The 21,336-nt window shown below is 32.5% G+C and overlaps 3 protein-coding genes and 1 non-coding gene across 4 annotated transcripts in view; 1 reads left to right on the top strand and 3 right to left on the bottom strand.

The window, feature by feature from the left end:
* Positions 1–3,474: 3,474 nt before the first annotated feature.
* On the top strand, positions 3,475–4,164 carry LOC107481968 (uncharacterized). The gene has a single exon (XM_016102324.3). The coding sequence runs from the start codon at positions 3,553–3,555 to the stop codon at positions 3,832–3,834; it is 282 nt and encodes a 93-aa protein (XP_015957810.1). The 5' UTR covers positions 3,475–3,552; the 3' UTR covers positions 3,835–4,164.
* Positions 4,165–4,168: 4 nt separating this feature from the next.
* On the bottom strand, positions 4,169–4,249 carry TRNAL-AAG (transfer RNA leucine (anticodon AAG)). The gene has a single exon. It is a non-coding gene; the product is annotated as a tRNA-Leu (tRNA).
* Positions 4,250–4,903: 654 nt separating this feature from the next.
* LOC107482009 (DEAD-box ATP-dependent RNA helicase 1) lies at positions 4,904–9,688 on the bottom strand. The gene is given in 10 exon segments (XM_016102382.3): positions 4,904–5,370; positions 5,804–5,909; positions 6,515–6,719; positions 7,337–7,524; positions 7,940–8,117; positions 8,353–8,507; positions 8,596–8,761; positions 8,763–8,972; positions 9,059–9,221; positions 9,474–9,688. Coding segments are annotated over 9 exon segments (1,377 nt in total). The 5' UTR covers positions 9,172–9,221; positions 9,474–9,688; the 3' UTR covers positions 4,904–5,314.
* A 9,837-nt stretch (positions 9,689–19,525) lies between these two features.
* The window catches only part of LOC107481928 (E3 ubiquitin-protein ligase MPSR1-like), a 2,397-nt gene continuing 586 nt past the window's right edge, over positions 19,526–21,336 (bottom strand). The window contains exon 2 of the mRNA XM_021137135.2: positions 19,526–20,044. Within this exon, the coding sequence (XP_020992794.2) occupies positions 19,526–20,044 (519 nt within the window). The remainder of the gene's footprint in view (positions 20,045–21,336) is intronic.

Below are 21,336 nucleotides of genomic sequence, written 5' to 3' on the forward strand. Positions count from 1 at the left end.
GTTTCTCTCTCGCTGTCGACTGCCTCTATCAGTTGTGATGCTATCCTTCTTCTTTTATTTAGGTGTGTCTTTTTCCTTTTCTTCATTTTTTGACATTATTATTGATATTTGTTAAATCCTAATCCTACACTTTTCTGTTCACTATTTTTATCATGTTAATTAGTTGTTTGATTTTTTTAGATTTTATTATGAATCAATTTGTAAATTAATGATAAAATTAAGATACGTTTTTTTACTTAAAAATGCAGATAATTAAATTGTTTATAGATATGTAGCTTTGTGACTATTTTATGAAAATAACCAAAACTGTTTGAAAAATTTATTTTTCGAAATACCAAGTTCGAAAAAATATAATTAAAGACTGAAACTGTAAAGAACTTAATCCAAGTTACTGTAGTAAAAAATATATGATTTTTGTTACACTATTCTCTAACATCCTAGAAAATATTTAATCACTAGAGAATGCAACAACTAAAGGGCGGTTAACTGAATTTTAAGATCAACAACTTTTCAAAATTCTGTTATTGTGATCATAAATATTTCAGTAGTTCTTGACTATATTGATTTATTGATACTGAAAAATTCTATCTCAAATACTTACTATAAGAAAGATTTTTAATTGATGGTTCTCAACGAACTCATCAATTAGCACTAAATAGGTAAAATTACGATTGATATTTGGCTAATTGATAAAATAAAAATATTTATTCTCTTGTCCCTTGACATGATTGACTCTTTTTTATTTATGGCATAGATAGTTAAAAATTTTGTACCAAGTTGTTTTTTGTTTATCTTATTTTTTTCTGCAGAATAACATTGTTAAAGAAAAACCAGGATTATCAAAAGATCATCCTAATTAGCAAATTTCAGGTGTATTGGTCAATTCATAAGCATTTATGCTGACTTTGTTATTAAGTATTTCATTTGTAGAATCACCCTCTATAAAAACTTCTTTGTATACATGACTTGCAATTAAATAAACAGCTAATATCATAAAATGGAATCATATACCAGTAAAAATAAACATAGTGTGAAATTAGTATTAAACTTCTTTAACTTATCCATTGATAGATGTATGTTTTATACTTCGATTTAAAATAATCCAACATGTTGAGTATTTGTATTATTTTCTATGGATTAGTATTTTTCTCATACTTGTTTTGTGGCTTGATTTTTTTGCCATTGTATTGTGCTCTTTTAAATTTTTCATTGTGATATGAAATCACTCTTAGTTTATGCAATTAAATTTGGTACCAGAAACACCAAATTGCATCTGATTGAATTCTATTATTGAAATAACTATATTTTTTATGGTTTATTTTATTTTAGTCCTAGTTTATTATCTTAACATTTATAATTTTAATTTGGATTGATTTTCAAAATGTAAGTAACATCTTTCGTTTAACAATCACCTATTCACTTTCTCATTGTCATAGCGATCATTAAAAAGAATTTTTGATTTGTCTCTTAAACTATATTAGTAGATAGTATACTATCAGAAATTAAGAATAAATAAATAATCTTTTAAAGAAGAAAAATTACAAAATTTTTAGTGGAGAAGCTTGAGACTGAAGATGAAATATCAACAAATTTGTTCTCATTTGTTCATATTCAAGTAGGATTTTTATTATTTTTTATTTGCATAATGATATTTGAATTTATTGATGAATTTTTAACAAAAAATATAGACAAATTATTATAAAAAATTATAAAATTTTGAATTTTGTTAGTTTAAAAATTATTAAATTTAAATATTTAAAATTATATATTGAATTTTTAAACAAATTAAAAAAGAAGAGTTTAAGTTTATTGTCAGATTTAATGTGATTATATTTGTCAGTAACTATCAATTTAATTATTAATAATAAATAATATATTATCGTTGAATTTATCGAAAAAAATTCGACATTAATAAACTCTAAAATTTTATCAATTAAAGATTTAAAATTTGCTAGTAATTAGCGACAGAAGAAAAAATTTGTTAGTAAATAATTACTGACGAAGTCTATACCATCGAATTTATTCCACTACTAAATTTGACGATAAAGAAATTTAAATCTTCAAGATTTATTTGTCACTTTACTACATGACTTAAAAAATTAGTGGCATCAGACAATAATTAATGAAAAGAAGACACCATATTCACGTGAAGATCTCTCTAGCTACCAATACCACGAATGAAGAATGATGAAGAAGGAAGACAAATTAGCATGTTGGCCTATTTCTACAACCTTATCCAAAATAAACATATTGCTACAACTTCACGTATAATTCATCCCCTCAAACCTCGTTTATGGTCCACACCTGTTCATCATCATTCTCATCCTTTTCTTGGTATTATTCTTTCCAAGTGGTTAGAGGAAGGCATTAAAAAAAAAAAAGAAATTACAATCCTCGTCATATACAGTACGTACATTAAACTAAAAATATTTACAAGTGTACGAAGATGGTGGACGTATAACTTTTATTTATTAGAAAAAAGGTATATAACTAAAATAAGAATAATATAAAACGAAATGTTTTGTGCAAAGGAAAATATATATATATGATGATAAATGATTTATCAATTACGATTGTAGACTTTAGAAATTTTGAAGGGCTAGAACCACAATATGTGTTGCATACGACAGTTCAGGGGCCAATGCCCTCGAAGATGGGGAATGAGAATTGAATAAAAATAAAAAGGAAGCTGTGGACGGTAGCTATGATGGCGATGGTAGTGATTTAGATATATCTTGCTTTATCCTTGCATATTGCATGAATAAAAATTAGTGATATAATTATGAAGAGGTTATTATTATTATTTACATTAGACCTATAACTTTATAAAATTTTGTTAACTGTTCATAGGTTGAAAATTGAGTTAGTAGAGATTCTAATTAGAGACGTATAGTTAAACATTTCTGATCGAGAATGGTCGGGTCAGTTCAACCTCAAAAAGATTAATGCAGTGCCAAACCTCACCGCCAATTAACATTAATGAATGGTACACTTGGCACCAATTTGCAGCGTTAATTAGTTCATGATTCAAACATGCATAACAAAATTGTAGAGTCAGAGTCCCAAACAAAAAAATCCAACCAACGACCACCATAACTTAAACAATTGTACGGTTAAAATTCCTCCACTCCTTTTAGCCGCCAATAAATGTGAAAGAAAATCTTCATCCCACTGAAACGTGTCAATGCAAAAAGTGGATGCATTAAAAGCACCCAAAAAAGTACAAATTTGGAAGCTAGTGCATGCACAACAAAAACCATATCTTCTACGGATACCTGCATTATCTACAGTATGAAAAAGTCTCCAGATAGCAACACAACACCAGCATTAAATATCAAAAGCTGTAGCCGGCACTAGAAAATAAAAACTTGAATTAACCATTTATGACTATGACCCTTGACTCCTTTCAAGCCTAGTGTAAAATTAACCCTTATAAATTGAACCTATTCCCACTTCATTCCATCCTCAACCAAACAGAACTACTTCATCATTACTGCTTTCATTTCTTCTTTCTTTAATTTTCTTCTTCACAAAACTGTTTCAATTATAATAATGGCGAATTCTAGGCTTGCAAGGTTGTTCATGGAGGTTGCACCACCACAGTATGTTACTGTGATGAGGCACAGAACAAGAAAGATGTTGGACACAATCACTGAAGAGGAGAGGGAAACTAGTAGCTCTAGTGATTCTTCATCTGCCGCTTCTTCCCCTAAAGGCTCTTCACCATTATCACCGTCATCATCACCTGCTGCTGCAGCAATTGCGAATGCTAACAACAATGGAAAGTACTTCCTGAAGGAAGTTCATAGATCCCTCTCAATTTTGAATCACTGATGATGGTGGCTGTTGGTTATCATTCATAATGACGAGTCACTGCAACAAATTGATGAAGCTGCTGCTAGTTATTTTTATTCTATTGTGTTATGTTGTGTTCTGGTCCTGCTTAATTAGGTAGTTGAGTTGAGTTGCTAAAATGAAACTGTATCCTGTTCAATGGTTTATTTGGATGAACAAGAGATGCCGTGTGTGTACTGTAAAGAGAGAGAGAGAGAGAGAGAGAAAGAGGTTGCTGTTTCTGCGCTTATTGTTATTGTTTGCCACGCTGTACAGGATCTTAACTCATCTATATGTTTCTTGGCAATGAAGTTATAACAGTTTCAAAAATTAATGTTGAGAGTGGGATTTGAACCCACGCCCTTTCGGACCAGAACCTTAATCTGGCGCCTTAGACCAACTCGGCCATCTCAACTTATCGATGGATGTTTCCAACACGTATATATTATTGTTTGAATTTTTAAATCTCATACCCCAACCAATTGAAAATAGTGGCAACAAAATGCGAGACTCAACTTAGCTGGACAAGGGATGTGAAGTTGTTAGACGAGGTTGGAACACAATTAAAAGTTCTACTTGTTTGAATACTTTTTCTTATAAAAAAAATTGCTCTGGAAAATAACTTATTACAAATATAAAAAATTAAAAATGGTGGGCTAGTATAATTTGATTGAGCAGATTTTTTCCCTCTTTTTTAATGTTGTGTTGGTTGGTCAATTTGTATTGAAGCAAATTACCAGCTGAAACATCAAAATTACTTAATAAAAATAACAAACGAGCACAGTTCTGTTCATAAAAAATAACTTCAATCCAGTCGCAGTTTATAAAATTGTTTAAAAATCTTATATACATACAAAAACTTAATTATTAAATTAATTATAATATACTTATATATTTTATACACACAACTAGTTTAATAACTGAATTTTTCTATGTAGACTAGACGTAGCAATTTATTAATTGTTTAGCTATATAAGTGTGAAAAACTGAACCAGGCATTTGTTTATAACGTCAGACATTTACACCCCTAATCAAACTGCTTTGGGAATGCTAAGAGGCTTTTCAGAAGTATACGATAAATACTCACTTTCTTAAGAACTTAAAATATTTTCCTCGTCAGAGAAATGAATGTTTCAACTTTAAACTAGATAAAATAAAAATAATATTACAAATCTATTCATTAATATTTGCAATTCTCATTGTCACGGAACTTATGCACGATCTCATCCATTTGCCCCGTCCGTGAAGGAAGCATCCCGTTAGAAAAACCTCAAGGAATGCACAAAATCAACCACTACCGAGGGATCGCAAGAGCTCTGTTCATGCCCTCATAATATGCTTCAGACTGTTGTTATCATTGAAAGACTTCTTTCTCAGTCGAATCGAATCCTTTGCAGGATGATTCAGTCAGTGATATGAATTTGATAAGCTATTCCTATGAATGATCATTTTTCAATGTATATGCTCCATCCACAAGATTCTAATCATTTGCCTTCTTTCGTGCCTTCGAAATCTTCTCCTTGAATTTTTTCAATGCTGCCAAAAAATTGGAACATCTAATGTCAACTCCAAAACAGCAAAAAGGTCAACAAAGGAAGCTTTGAATTCAAATTAGGTCCATGCACAATAGAAAGTAAATCTTATTTAAGACATTTTCTGAAGCAGATGAATATGATACTTCGATTCAACATGCTTATTAATGGGTGGGGAATTAATTAATTAATTAATTTAAATGCGGAAACCAGTACACCTTATTTTGAAGAGATATAGCATGGATTGTGAAGCAATGATCCATAAAAGGCAAATTTTTTTCACTATAAGATTATGAAGATTAAGCAAAAGCTTCTTGATGAAGCATGTAATAAAGTGGCCTATTAAACTGATGTTTGAGTCTATTCTCTGTTTCCAACTAGGTTGGTTGAGAAACTTGTCCGTTGATATTCACCAAAATTGGAATTAGCACATGTACCTGATTCATAGGTAGAGTGCAGTGCTTCAATCAAACTGGATTGAATGATGTGCTCGGGGCAAGAACTAGCCTCAGCCTTTTGCATCAACTTCTTAAATTGTCGTACCTGGAGAGGTATAAGATTTGAGAAGTGTTCAAGAATTATTCAGTTCCAAATGTCGCTAAGAAGAAATTAACAAAACAAATACATTCTTGGGTAACCTACCAAATATGTCTCCAAATTATTTATTTGCTGAAAAAATATCCTGATTTATGATAACGACAAAAATACCCTCAAAATATTTAAAAATACGCTGAAAGTACCAAGACATGAAGAAAGGTCGTCTCCATAAACGAAAACAAATGAAGTGGCAAACGACAATGCTTATGTGGCTGTCTCCTACACTATTCATGGTCTCGTTATGGAAAAGGTATTTCTTCGTGTCTGGGTACTTATAGTGCATTTTAAAATATTGAGGGTATTTTTTGACAACATATAAATTATTTGGGGACATCTTTTGTGATTTATTCTATATTCTTAATCTCCACTGGTAAATAATATAGCAGTGAACAAAATGGGAGAGAGAGCAACAACATATAATAACGGTGATCGACTAACATGCAGAAATAAAGTGTGTCCGTTACTTTTCTAATTTATTGAACACAAATCCACTTTGATCTAGTCGCTAAAAATGACCATGTGATCATTAGTGAGAGAGGGTGACCTCAAACCTCATCATTGGACATCAATGTGAAGCAGCGCCCAGTCTGGCCAGCCCGGGCAGTCCTACCAGCCCGATGAACGTAGGTCTTCACGTATTTGGGCATGTCATAGTTAATGACATTTCTTACACCTTCCACATCCATTCCACGAGTCATTGCATCAGAAGATACAAGCACTTGAAACTCGCCTTTCCGAAAATTATTCAGGGTCTTACTGCAGGAAAGCAGGTTTTTTGGGTCAAGGATCAACTGATTCCAAATCTATAGTTCTTAGGCAAAAGGAAGTGAACAGATTCATATCTATAAACAATTTTCAAAACTATATATTCCAAAAACATTATATGACATGCTAAGAACCATAGAAGCAGAGTGCACCAACACTTAATGGTGAATCCAAACACACCCCATCAGATTATAGTGTAAATCTACATATCTACATAATTAGTCTATATTTATCATGACCAATAGTGTTCCTCATTTAACAATTATAACCAGATTTGTAGATTACTTAATGGATTTTCTCTCATTGACCAATTTGTAGAGTACAACCATCAAGTTGATGGAATGCTTAGGGAGAAGGAAACTAAACTTTCTTAAACATGGTTGCTTGTCATGCGACTTTGGCCAAGTGTAGGAGCTTTGCTTTAGGTGAATGAGATAACTTGAAAATTCCAAATTTCTTTCCTTGTTAAGATTTCAGTGGCAATAATACAACAAAAAAATTGGATTCAACACAGAGGAGAGTGGTGTCTTCTTTTGAAGTAAGTTTTGTATAATATGAAAGATCAAAGGGAGCATCTCTATATTTTCTTTGTTCAGTGAGCAAAATACCTTCTTACACGTTGATGCTGAAGACCAGAGTACTCCTTGATATCAATTTGCAGATCTCCAAAACAATTAAGCAATTTGCAGAGACGATGTGTAGATTCCACAGATTTTGTAAAAATTATGCATTTTTCTCCTTCTAGTGATTTTAAAAGGGCAACCAAATACAAGGGTTTGACCTTTCTTTCACAGATCTGCACAAAAATAAATAAATAGAATTACAAGGTAACTTCTAGTTGTCAGTTATCACTTGTCAACTTAAAAATTTACTAAAATGAAAAGCCATTTGAATAAACAATAGAAATACTTTCATCCACCAACCAATCTCAGAATCTTGCAATCTTATCTGTGTGAGTGCTGTAACTAGCTACGCTTTGGGTTCCAATGGAATAACACATCCAGGTTATTCAAAGCAAAAGATAATAACATATAGAAAAAAGGGAAAAGCTAAAAGTTGGGGGTTGGTACTAAAACAGGGTTGGAGGAAAGGTTGAGAGCAACACTACTAATAATGGTTCATGTCAGCAAAAAGTATCTTAGCTTTAAGTAATCTTTTCATACAACTCCGACGTAAATTAAAAGAGACAAAAGCACCATGCAGGTTCATACCAATTTGAAGGATTGTAGATTTTCTGGGAGTCGATAACGCATTGGCCCAGCTCTCAGGAACAAAGGGTGATGCAACTCAAGCTGAACAAGCCTGCCTGGGTCCTGAGTTATTGTCGCAGACAGGACAATCTTTGCCAGCCTAGGGTAGGGCTTATCCTTGAAACCCCTTTCAACTCCACTACAAAAAACATAATAGTAATGATAATAACAATTTAAATGTACACTTTTACAATAAACATTCATTTTTTGTATTAAATTTAAATAAAAAGGGAAAAAAAAAGGTATGCAAAATGGATCCTTCCGATTTTCAAACATATAATACAATTTGAAAAACCTAAGCCCTAACACAACCAAAAGTCTAAATCTAGTCATTAACACCTCAAAAGTCAAGATAAAAGGTACTTTGAACTCACCATCTTCTTCTGGTTGTTAACACACCCATAGAACAAGGTAAAAACGAATCACTGGGTTCAAAACTGTTATCCTCATTCAACTGCACCGATTCAAGCACAGCAGGTAGCCATGACTGGTAGGCCTCACGGAGTAGCCGATCCGTTTCATCAACCACCTGAAACCATTTGATTTAAACAATTAACACACACTATGTTCAACATTATATTTGTGAGATTTGAGATATAGTGCAATCTACTACTTACAAGATATTGAAGATGCTCAAGAGTGAAGCCTTTGGTGGTATTGATATGATCCATCAATCTTCCGGGGGTTGCCACCAATATATCTACCTTACTCCTCAACCGTCTCCGAACACGAAATGCAACCTCTTCCGGATCGTAAGAAATCCCGAACTCACATTCCGGCGAGTACAACGACCAATGCGCGTAGGCACGTGACGACGCGTGTGGAGAGCAACTGTACGATGGGGAGCGCGTAGGCCAAGGTCTTGCCACTGCCAGTGGGGGAGTTAACGCAGAGGTCTCGGTGGAATTTCCCAGGCCCAACGGTTTCTTGCCATACCGCAACTTGCACCGGGAACAGGTTGGAAATCCCCATGTTTTCCAGTGATAATTTCAACCTAAAAACCAAAATTAAAAAACATAATCATTATATTTTTTGAAAAAGAAAATGGAAAGGAATATGGATAGAGTGAGTGAGAGTTACTTAGGGTGGAGAGAAGGGAGGGTATGGAGAGGAATCTGTTGGAAGAGAGTAAGGTCTAGAGGGTCTCGCATCCATGGCAGCACCGGAATGCTGCGTTTCTTTTGTTCCTCCATTTTCTTCTTCTTAAACCTTGACTCAAGATGCTGCAGCTCGCAGGGTTTAACTGAACAACAATGAGGATTCCACTAAATTTTTTGGAGAGTCACAGACAATAAGAAATTGGGCCCTGAGCCCTTTTATCATTCTGGACTTAAAATATTAATTTGAATATGTCTAAGTGGGCCTTCAACATGAAGATAAAAACTAGTTAATCTCTTTTTGGAAGTAGAAACAAAACAAAATACAATATTTGGACAACGAGGAGTAGAGGATGTTGACCCAAAAAAAGAAAAAAGAAAGAGAGTAGAGGACCTACCCAAACTGAGTCGATGACGGCGACTGGAGGGCACCGCAGGAAGTGACGCGACGATGACTGGACGACTACTGGAAGGCGACGGCGACGGGGAGGAGAAGAGATCCGGAGAACTTCGCGCAGCTGGGAAAGTGAGAACAGAACTCACGGCGGCTGGCTGGAAGAGAACGATGGAACTCGCGGCTGGGATGGGAGAGACGGAGGAGAGGCAAAGAGATTTTGAAGTATTTTAAAAGGATCAGTTAGGAAATTCACTAGAGCGAAATCAATTCTAAATTGGTAAAAACTCAAATGACGTAAAGTTAATATCTAAAAGTTACGACACGTGAAAGTCCACTGCATTTGAGTTTCTCTTTCTAAATTTCTAACCAATTAGTTAAAAATTAGAGTTATTATAAAATAAAATAAAAAATAATTTTCTATTATCCTAATTTTTTAAATTTAAAAATAAAAAATAAAAAAGAGTTAGTTTAATTGACTTATATTATAGTTAATTTTTTATATTTTTTTATCTTTTAAAATTGAGTTTGGTTAATGAGTTAAAAACCAATTTTTACTATTTTGGTTTATGAATTAAAATCTAATTAAATATGGTTGAAATTTTTTACACTATTTAAAAAATCAGTTAATTAAAATTAGGGGTGAATGTGAATCGGATCGAATTGGATACAGTTAAAATTTTAATTCGATGCACACTAAAATCATTCGATCGAATTTAATATCGAGAGTTTTTAAATTTGGATCTTATCCGCACATTTGTGGATCGAATATCGGATACATCCACAAAACATAAAAATATTTTTAAAAGCTTATTTTATTAAAAAATATCAATAATATTCATTTTTTCTATTCTTTTAAATATGTTTACTCATAAAATAATATTAAACATATTTTTCTTAAATAATAAATTAAAATAATACAACATATATGATCATTATTAGTTGAAATAAAACATAAAAATAATATTTATTTATTTATTTCTTTATTTTTGCAGATACGTGAATATGCGGATCGGATATGCGGATACCTACACAAAATTTGCAATCTGATTCTATTAGTGTGCGGATCGGATCGGATCCGATAACCTTGCGAATCGGATCTGATTCAGATAAACACCACTTTTATGCGCATCAGATACAATCCATGAACACCCATAATTAAAATATGGTGGTTAATGGTTTTTATTTTTCACCTTGTTTGATAGCAAAGGAGGACAAGAAAAATTTTTTTAAAGTGAATATAATTACTTAATTAGTGAGAAAATTCATGTTCAAGTTGCAGAGAAATCAACAGTGAGGATGGGGTTGCACCATACAAGAGAGATATTCTAAAATGAGAATTAGTTAGAGTGGCAAAGGTGTTTTCCATTATTATGATGTTGAATATATATACAAGGTGCTCAATCATCAGCCACAAGTTACAATCTAACTTACTAACTCAAGTTAACTAACTACTCTCTAACTCTCTTAACTAATGTAATTATTTAACTTACTAATACTAAATACAGTGACTACAAGTAACTAAAAGACTAAAATCTGGCTACATCCCCCTTTAAGTTAGGAGTGTAAAAATCGATAAATTCCAACTTAATCTCACATAATGAAAATGGATTTGGAACTAAGCTCGATGTGTTTCGTCCGTTCATGAAACACGGAGTTGGCTGCAATGTGGAGAACTGATTGATTGTCAAAATATAGGGACATTGGTTTGAACAAGGGTGCCTGAAAGTCATGCAAAATGAAAGACAGCCAAACACCTTCACACGTCACAAGGGCCATGGCTCGATACTCTACCTCAGCAGAGGAACGCGCCACTGTTTGTTGTTTCTCTCATCTCCACGAATCAAGGACTTGCCTAAGAAGTAGCGAAAACCAAAAATGGATCGACGAGTATCTGGACAAACTCCCCAATTCGAGTCTGAAAAAACTGTCAGGTTGAGGTCTGCAAAAGCAGGAAAGAGAACCCCATTTGCTGCTGCATCTTTGAGGTACCTCAACACATGTAGCGCAGCCTTAAAATGAGTGTCTGTGGCACAGTCCAAGTATTGGCTAAGCTTACTCATAGCGAAGCAAATATCTGGATGTGTGTTTGTCGAGTAAATCAGACGGCCAATTAATCTTTTGTAGCTAGAGACATCTCCAAAACGAGTACCTAAAGTTTTTTAGAGCTTTACCGTAATCCATAGGCGTAGAGACCGGCTTCGCATCATTCATTCCAAATTCAGCTAACAAATCCAATGTATACTTATGTTGGTACATGGCAATACCTCTGTAATTGCGTGTTATTTCGAGTCCAAGAAAAAACTTCAAGTTGCCCAAGTCCTCAATCTTGAATTTTTCCTCAAGCATCTTCTTCACTCTTTGAATTCCATGCAAATCATTGCCTTCTAGCACTAAGTCATCCACGTAAACCAAGATACAGGTAAAAAAGTTACTATCTCTTAGTGAACAAGCTGCTATTAGCCTTAGATTGAGAGAAACCAGATTGGAGAAGAACACAACATAACTTTTAGTGCCATTGGCGACTGGCCTACTTCAGTCCATAAAGGGAGCGTTGCAACTTGCACACAAAACCAGTAGGGACTCGAAGGCCTAAAGGAGGTTTCATGTAAACTTCCTCAGACAAATTGCCATGGAGAAATGCAGTGTCGACGTTCAGCTGGTGCACAAACCAATTCCGAGCTGTAGCAATGGTCAATAAGACTCCTAATTTGGTGAGTTTGATCACGAGATCGGACGTGTCAAAGTAATCAAAGTCAGTTGTCTGAGTTAATCCCTTTGCCACCAATCGGTCTTTATGTCTTTCAATCTCACTATTGGATTTGAATTTGGTTTTAAAAATCCATTTACAACTTATTGCCTTCTTTCCTCGAGGAAGAGAGGTCAGTGTCCAATTTTTATTATCTTCAAGAGCTTTCAGTTCATTACTTGCTGCTTGCCTCCAACAACTTTGAGTGATTGCCTCCTTATAACTTCTAGGTTCAGTGTTTTGTGTGATCGTAACTTAAAGAGCCCTGTGACTTGAACATAGGGAATTCAAACACACATAATTGGAGAGGATATTTTTTATTAATGATAGTTGAGTGCTGTTGATCTGATGTCGTGAATTGTATACAATGAAAGGCATCGAGATAGGCTGGTCGAGATCTTTGTCTTGTTGATCTTCTTAATTCAGGTTGCGTAGTTGGCAAGGCTGAATTGGCTACAGAAGGGGTTGATGTATGTTGTGTGGATGTGTGCAATGGTGATGGTTGATGCAAATGTGAGCAATGTATGGTCAAACTCGTATCAAAATTTAGTGAGGGAAAAAGGTTGTTGTATGCTGAATGATTAGGATGCAAATCACGAGTGTTACTTAATTGAGAAAGTGCAGCAAGCAAAGCCATATTGTCCAAAACATTTGTATGAGTATTAGCGGAACCATTGGAAGCAATGTCATGATCAAATATGTATAGACATGAGTTAGAGGGAAATGTTGGACTTTCGTTGAAAAATATAGGCCTGTAGAATTTTTGAAAGGGAAGCTATGCTCATAAAACACCACATTTTTAGAAATGAAAGCCTCTCTACTCTTAGTATCTAATAAAATGTATCCTTTATTTCCTTGTTTAAAGCCTAAAAAGACACATTTTCGAGCTCAAGGGTCAAGCTTCTTCTTATAAGACACTAAAGTAGATGTATAAACCAGACTGTCAAAAAATTTCGAAATGGTTAAGTTCAAGCAATTTTTGATAAAGCATTTCATAAGGGCTAGAGGCTTTCACTTTGATGTGAGGTACCAGATTTAGAATATAAGTGTCATGGGCCATAGCAAAATGCCAAAAAAAGTAGGTATATTAGAATTAAAGATGAGAGTTCTTGCCATGTTCAAAATTTCTTGATGTCTTCTCTCCACCACTCTATTCTGCTGTGGTGTTTTCACACAACTAATTTGGTATAAAATCCCTTTCTGATTGCAAAAAGAATGCATCAAGAATTCTTTACCATTATCCGAGCAAATGCTCTTAGTTGTTTTATGATATTGCGTTTCAATCAATTGAACAAAATCCTCTATTAATTTCCTAACTTCAATTTTGTGTTGCATGAAAAATGACCATGTAATTTTGCTTTTGTCCTCAACAATTGTTAGAAAATACCTATGTCCATAGATAAAAGACATAGCAATTGGGCCCAAATATCCATATGTATAATATCAAATAAATTCAGAGATTTAATAGTGCTGTCATTAAATGGCAATCATTTTTGTTTAGCATAATGACATGGAGAACAAGGTACATTAGTGGTGTGATATGTAATGAATGGATATGATTTTTGCATTTGTTTTATCTTATTACATGAGATATGTCCTAATCTATGATGCCATAAAATTGCATCTAATGAATGAGTAATGTTGTTTGTGTGTGCTTGATGCATGAGTTGTGATGCATCAACCTCTATTGCAGCTGGAAGACTTGTTTGTATGGCTGCTACCATCATTGTATACAATTCTCCTTTTTTATCAGCAGCTCCAATCATTTTCGAGGTAAGTAACTCATGAATCTCAGAATCATGTGCAATGAATGAAAAAGAACAAGAAAGTGCTTTAATTGCTTTAGAAATAGAAATTAAATTGTATTTAAAAAATGGAACATAGAGTACATCAGTCAAGTAAAATATTGCTGAAAAAAAAATCGTCCCACTTACTGTTATGATAGTTTGAGAACCATTTGGCATGATTATTTGAACAGGCTTGATGTGTTTTATAGATTGAAAGAATGGCTAAAAATTGATAAAAGATGGCTAGTACTAAGTGCAGATGATGCATGTATCCAAAATCCAGTAATGACTAATTAGAAAGTGGCTAAAAATTGATAAAAGATAGAAGGTACTTGCAGATGATGCATGTACAGATGCCAATTTTTTATTACTCGAAGGGTCACTGCATTGTTGTTGAATTAAGGGAATAAGTGCTTCCTTCTGCTTGTCTAAAAAATAAGCCGTTGAAACTGATCTTTTCTTCCTTTTGAATCAAAGGTTCAGTTCTACATTTATCATTACTCACAGCTGTAACGGAGTTAATTGAGTTCAATGATTAACTGTTCATCTAGAATTAATTTCTTTGCGTATATGGTGGGAAGTCATGTTTGTGATAACATGTGTCAACCAAGTGCCAACTCTTTCCACAATAGGAGCACAACTTAGGAGTTTCTCTACTACTTTCTCTGCCTCTACCACCACGTCCCCTACCTCTACCTTTATGGTAATTGCTTCCTCCTTAATAAGTCCCAAAGGCAGTTGCATTAGCTACACTGTTACTAAGTGCATTTGCATTCACAACTTTAATAGCATTTACCATCAATCTAGATCCCCGGTCTATCAAATGCATCATTTGCCTTTTTTATTGGATTAGTGAAGAAAACACTGCTAACATTTGGTAAGAGTTTTACAAGCATGATTTGTGAACAAACATTTGCATATTAATCATTTAATCCTCCAAAGAAGCGTATTATATGAGATTGTTCTCTAAACTCTCTAATCATATCAAGATTCTGACCACATTTACATTCAGTCAAGCAAGAACATAAAGGTATAGGTCTAAATTCTTCTAACTCTTCCGAAACACTCTTCAATTTCGTGTAATAAGAAGTGATCGTAAGCTCATTTTGTTTTATAGCAAACATTTCTTCTTCAAGATCTGCAATTGAAGAGGTCTCACTGGTAGAAGCGGTGCTTTAAATACTTCCACAGTTCATGAGTGTTGTCGCACCAGAGCACACTTTGCAAAATCTCAGAGTTGAGTGATCTATGTAAGCAAGACAAAATAAAATTGTTGCATCGATCCCAAGCTCCGAATAAAGGGTTGTCATCCTCTGGTTTGATTAGGATTCCATCGATGAACTTGAGTTTGTTCTTTGATTTTAGAGAGATCTTCACTGATCTGGACCACAAATAATAGTTCGAATTGGTTAATAGAAGATCTATAAGCAAAATTCCAAGAGCTTCATTTAGATGAAGGTAGAATGGATCTTGCAATGGACTAACACTGGAGAAAGATTGAACTTGCATCGCTTGCATTGCGTTGAATTGCGCCATCATTCTTGTGAAATTTTGGAATCCGATTGCTGAGAAAGATTGAGTTTCTAGATTTGCCCCTCCTTGCATGTTTGTTTCCATTGATGAATAAACTCATGCAAACACTAATTTACACGAACTTCTCTGCGATCGAGTTTTTACACAAGGTGATTATATTCTTTTTTGCAACCTCCACACTCACCACACTATAAAAAATCTCTGTTCTAGTTGCAAAAAAATTAAAGGCGAGAATATTACACTATACAAGAGAGGAATTCTAAAATAAAAATTAGTTAGACTGACAAAAGTACTTTCCATTACTATGACGTTAAATATATATATATATATATACAATATGCTCAATCATTAGCCACAAATTATAATTTAACTAACTAATTCAAATTAACTAACTACTCTCTAACTCTCTTAACTAATACACTTATTTAACTTACTAATACTAAATACAGTAACCACAAATAATAAGATCGAAGGTTCCTAAAAATATTAAAGTATTAGTAAGTTTTTTTAATATATATTGTGATAAATTTATAGATTTTTAAAATAAAAAAAAAACAAGTAAATTCATTGTTTTTAGATATTTATTTAATTTTTTAGACTTATAAATCTATCACAATTATTTTTATGAGCATATAAATTTATTGCAAACAATTTTAAAGAACTTTTTGTCCTATTAATATTAAGTTTAATTATTCTGTTGGTCTTATAGTTTTGCGAAATTTTTAATTAGGTCCTTATACAATTTTCTCTTTTTAATTGGATCCCTGCACCAAATTGTTTTTTTCAATTAGGTCCCTCTTAATAGTAATTGGTTTAATTGTATAGGGATCCAACTAAAAAAAAATTGTGCAGGAACTCAAATAAAAGAAAGAAAAAATATAGAGACTCAAATGAAAAAAAAATTGGTGTGGGAACCCAATTAAAAAAATAAAAAATATAAAAATCTAATTAAAAATTTTATAAAACTATAAAGACCAACATGATAATTAAACCTTAATATTATCCTTATATATGAATAAGTAGGCCACCGAAGTAGTCCGACCGCGGGTGATGATATTTTAACTTTCAATGGTGTGGTTTAAGTATAACAGAATCTGAAGTGATAGTTCAATAAAAACAATAACTAAACTCTTTTTGAGCAATTCTACAGTGAAAATAAATTTGTGTTGAGAGAGTAAAAAGTAGGGATGTTTATCGTCTGGTCCAGTTCGAAGATTCAGTCTGATTCAAAGATTCGATTCGGTCTTAAATTTTTTAAGAATTAATTTGGTATGATTTTATCGGATTTATGGTCGGATAAAGGTCTCGAAAATAGATTCAGTCATTATTTTGGGTCGGGTCCGGGTCATAACTCGAGTCACCTAAACTCGGTCCGATAGCCCGATTATCATACACAATTAATATTTTGTGTTATTAGTGATGGATGATGGCTATTTTTATGTGGAATTTGAATATTATAAACCTTATATTTTGTGTTATTAGTCATTATAAGACTATAAGTTAATATTTTGTGTTATTTGTATTGATTTAAATATTTGGTGTTATTAGACAATATTAGTATTAATTGTGGTTATGCTTTAATTTTAGAGAAGGGTTGGTTCTTGTTATATTTTTCTAAGTGAATTTTACTATGTTAAATAATGGTTGGAGTCTTGGAAACTTTGATATTTTCACATGCTAACTTACAAGAAGATAATGTTAACGGCCTGGTTTTCACCCAGTATAATCGTGGCTCGAAAGTGTGTAGGTTTCATCGAGTTTAAGATCGAGTTTGGGTCTAACAAATAGGCCCGGTATATATTTTGGGTCGGATCTGTATCACATTAAACCTGGTTTCACCCGTTTCATAAATACTCCTAGTAAAAAGAATGCAAAATTTCTTTTAAAAGATTAATAAAAATAAAATGACATATTTTTTTAAATAAATATATGCTTATTTATTAAAGAGAAAATTTTTAATTATTTATTTCTTTACTATAATATGCATTATTATCTTTTTTTATTTTAAATTTATTCATGTGCTGGCCCAATAAGCGAAGCCATGTTTAACAAACAAAAAGGCCCACCAATAAAAAGAATCTTCACGAATATACCCGATCTCTTTAAAAAAGTCGGACGCTGATAAAATGAACCAATTCTACCTGTCCAAAAGCCAGTAACGACTTCTCTAAATTTTATCTACAATGTTTATCTCCACTAAAAGATCGGTCCTAACAAACTTTTAAGATAAAAGGAACGGATTATTCATCAATAAAGATAGAACTATTCCAATAAAAATAGTTAGTAACTCTATTATAAATATATTGACACCCTTTAGATATATTCATGTTATTATTTATAACAAAAAATTTCTGTCTAAAATTTTTACTAACTTAAATATCAAAATTTTTTTGTAGATACTATTTTTCATTTTTTTATCAGAAACTCAAACAAACGTACTTCGATATTAATAAATCACAAAAAAATCTAGAACTCATATTCATATCCAAATTAACGTTTTCAATAACCTTCACATTAACGTTTTGGATAACGTTCAGAACAAAACTTATGTCTATAGTACATTTTTTTCTCAAAAATACTAGAACATGAATTAAATTAAAGTATCCTCATGCTGATCAATTAAATTAAAGGGAGTCATCATATACGACGCAATCAAGCACATGCAGTTGAGTCAATGCATAACATAAATTTGTTGAATAATCTATCAATCCAAGTATAAAACCAGGTATCTAAAGTTAGTGATCTACGAACGTTTTGTCTTTAGTGTTGTCTTATCCAGGCAAATAATTCCCCAATATTTTAACGTTGGATCTAAAGGCCAGCAGGCAGCAGTTATAATGCAACTCTAGAACATATTTTTTTTTTAAATAAATGCAGCTCAACACAATAAAATGAAATAAAAAAAAGTACAATAAAATATAAGATATAAACACAGATAAAACAGTAAAATCTAGTGTCATTTTCGATATTATCATCAACAATTAAACAGATCAACTCCACACTATTTTCTGTAACTCAAAAAAGACAAAATTTTTATTCCTTCAACACTTATCTCTAAACTCTAAAATATTCTACTATTTCATTTCAGTCAAATATTCTAAATAATCACACAAAAAAAAAACTTTTCAACCATTTCTTTTGCTCAGATTTATAATTTGGTACACTAGTCCAACCCTCAATACTTCATTAACAATACCCTAAGTTTTAAAATACTAATTTCAAGTGAGAACAAATATAATGTTTATCAGTTTATGACATCCTTGCATTATTATTGGGACTAGCAGCTCAACACACACGTTTTTTTTAATTATTTTTAAAAAGTATTATTTTATTTTGTTTAATTTATAAATTTGATTTTAATGAATAAAACATAAAAAATAAAAAATACTAAAAAATTATTAGAATTTATTATTTTTTATTATTAATTAGTTATCAATATTTAATTAAAAATATGAATAAAATATATTGTTAGATTATTAAACTAAAAAAATTAGAGTAAAAAATTAGATGTTTGCTACGGTACGATGATAAATTCATACGTACCGATACGTTTAAAATATAGACAAATAATAACAATTTACCTGAAATTTATTTTTCACATCAACATTTAATTTTTATTTTTTTAAATATATATTATATCACCACTTTTACTAATATACTCCTTTAATTAAATAAAAATAAAAAATATTTTTATTTAATTTTATAAAATGTCTTAAACATCCTTCTTTTATTTAATTAGACAAAAATATCCTTTTAAATTAATGAAATTTTAGAATTCAATTAATCCTAATTTTATAATTTCAAATAATTTAAACAACAAAACAAAAACATATTAAAAAAATAAAAAATCAAAATTTCTTCGTCTTCTCCAATTTCTCTAATCATTCATGCCCCCATCTAAGCAAAACATATCAAAAAAACAAAAAATCAATCGTTCTTCGTCTTCTTCAATTACCCCTCTTAAAGCAAAGCAGTCAAAATTCCAAACTAAAACTCTAGATTCTTCGCCGCTGTCTTTCTCCTCTCTCTTTCTCCTCCTTCTTGTTCTTCTTCTCCTTCACTATCCCTCTTCTTTCCTTCATCTTTTTCCTCAACCGGCATCTCGTACATACAAACAGGGCAAGTTCCATGCATCCCAAGCCACTTCTCAATGCAATTCGGATGAAACCTGTGCTTACATGGCATCTCCTTAACCAAAGCACCAACACCAAAATCCTCCAAACACACAACACACTCTCCTATTTCAACTTCACCTTCTTTGATTACAAAGCTCGGCATGGCGTCAATGGATTCCTTCGTAGCTGGAGGTCTTCCGGCTTTGCTGCTGTTGTTAACGGCCATGTCGCGAAACAGAGCTTCGAGGCTTGAAGCGCCGTCGATGACAACCATGCTTTGTGTGAAGGGGTTCACTAGTATGATCCTCTCTCGGTTGGGAGCATCGGTAGTCCTTTCTCCCGTTTGGTCGTTATCTTGATTTTGCGATAAATCTAGAGTTTTGGTTTGGGACTTTCACTGTTTTATTTCAGAGGAGTAACTAAAAAAATGAAGAACGATCGATTTTTTGTTTTTTGATATATTTTGCTGGGGCACGAATAATTAAAAAAATTGAAGAAGATGAAGAAATTTTGATTTTTTATTTTTTTAATATGTTTTTGTTTTATTGTTTAAATTATTTGAAATTATAAAACTAGGATTAATTGAATTCTAAAATTTCGTTAATTTAAAAGGATATTTTTGTCTAATCAAATAAAAGAAGGATTTTTAAGACTTTTTATAAAATTAAATAAAATTTTTTTATTTTTATTTAATTAAAGAGGTGTATTAGTAAAAGTGGTGATATAATATATATTTAAAAAACAAAAATTAAATGTTGACGTGGAAAATAAATTCCACATGACTTGTTATTATTTGTCCATATTTTAAACGTATCGATACATATGAATTTATTATCGTACCATAGCAAACACCAAAAAATTAAGTTAACGATTAAGTAAACAATAAATTATGATAATCCCCTAATATTTCTCATAAAAATTTGGAGAAAATGCTATATTAAACCAAATGAAAGAGAAAATTACGTGATTCTACCAAAGCAAAAAACATAACATGTGTAACACTCTAACTTTCAGCACATCATGATAGTACCAAAAGCAATGCGTTACTAACCTGTTTTTCTTATTTACTGTTACGGTGGGTAACCGGAGATTAATAGAATGGATGACGTTGGTTGGCCCAATTGTCTGCGGAGGGTGGCTTTCGAGTAGGTTCGTTCGCTGGAGCCTCCTTCCGACTTGTGTACGTGAGTAAATGGGGGGTGGTACCTGCAAAGACACTCCGATGCCTAAGTTAGCAAGGGTGTTAGCAGGTCTAGAGAGTATTGGGCTTAGAGATACCTGAGGGGTGTCAGTGTATTTATAGTGGTGAGCCAATAACCACCGTTGGAGTAGTGCCATATCTTTAGGGTGTTAACCGTCCCATTATCTTAGGGAGGTTAAGATATGGCTTGATGAAGCGGTTAGAGAGATTTTAGGGGCGGTTACTCATTTGAATGAGTGTTTATCTGCCAGCTAATCTCACATCCGACCTCTTTAAATCAAGTCGTGAATGACACCGACTTCTTATGTGAAAGGCGGCGCTTAGCTAGGCTTAACCCTTTAGATTAGGCCTTTTAGTTGGACCTGGGCCTTGGTATTGGGCCAGGGTATGAACAATATCCATCCTTTTTCTTAACATGTATTTTTGAAAATGAATTTAGAAATAGTATATTATTATTTATTGCAATAAAAATATTTTAAATA

Source organism: Arachis duranensis, chromosome 3, assembly GCF_000817695.3.
Source record: "Arachis duranensis cultivar V14167 chromosome 3, aradu.V14167.gnm2.J7QH, whole genome shotgun sequence".
Lineage (NCBI taxonomy): Eukaryota > Viridiplantae > Streptophyta > Magnoliopsida > Fabales > Fabaceae > Arachis > Arachis duranensis.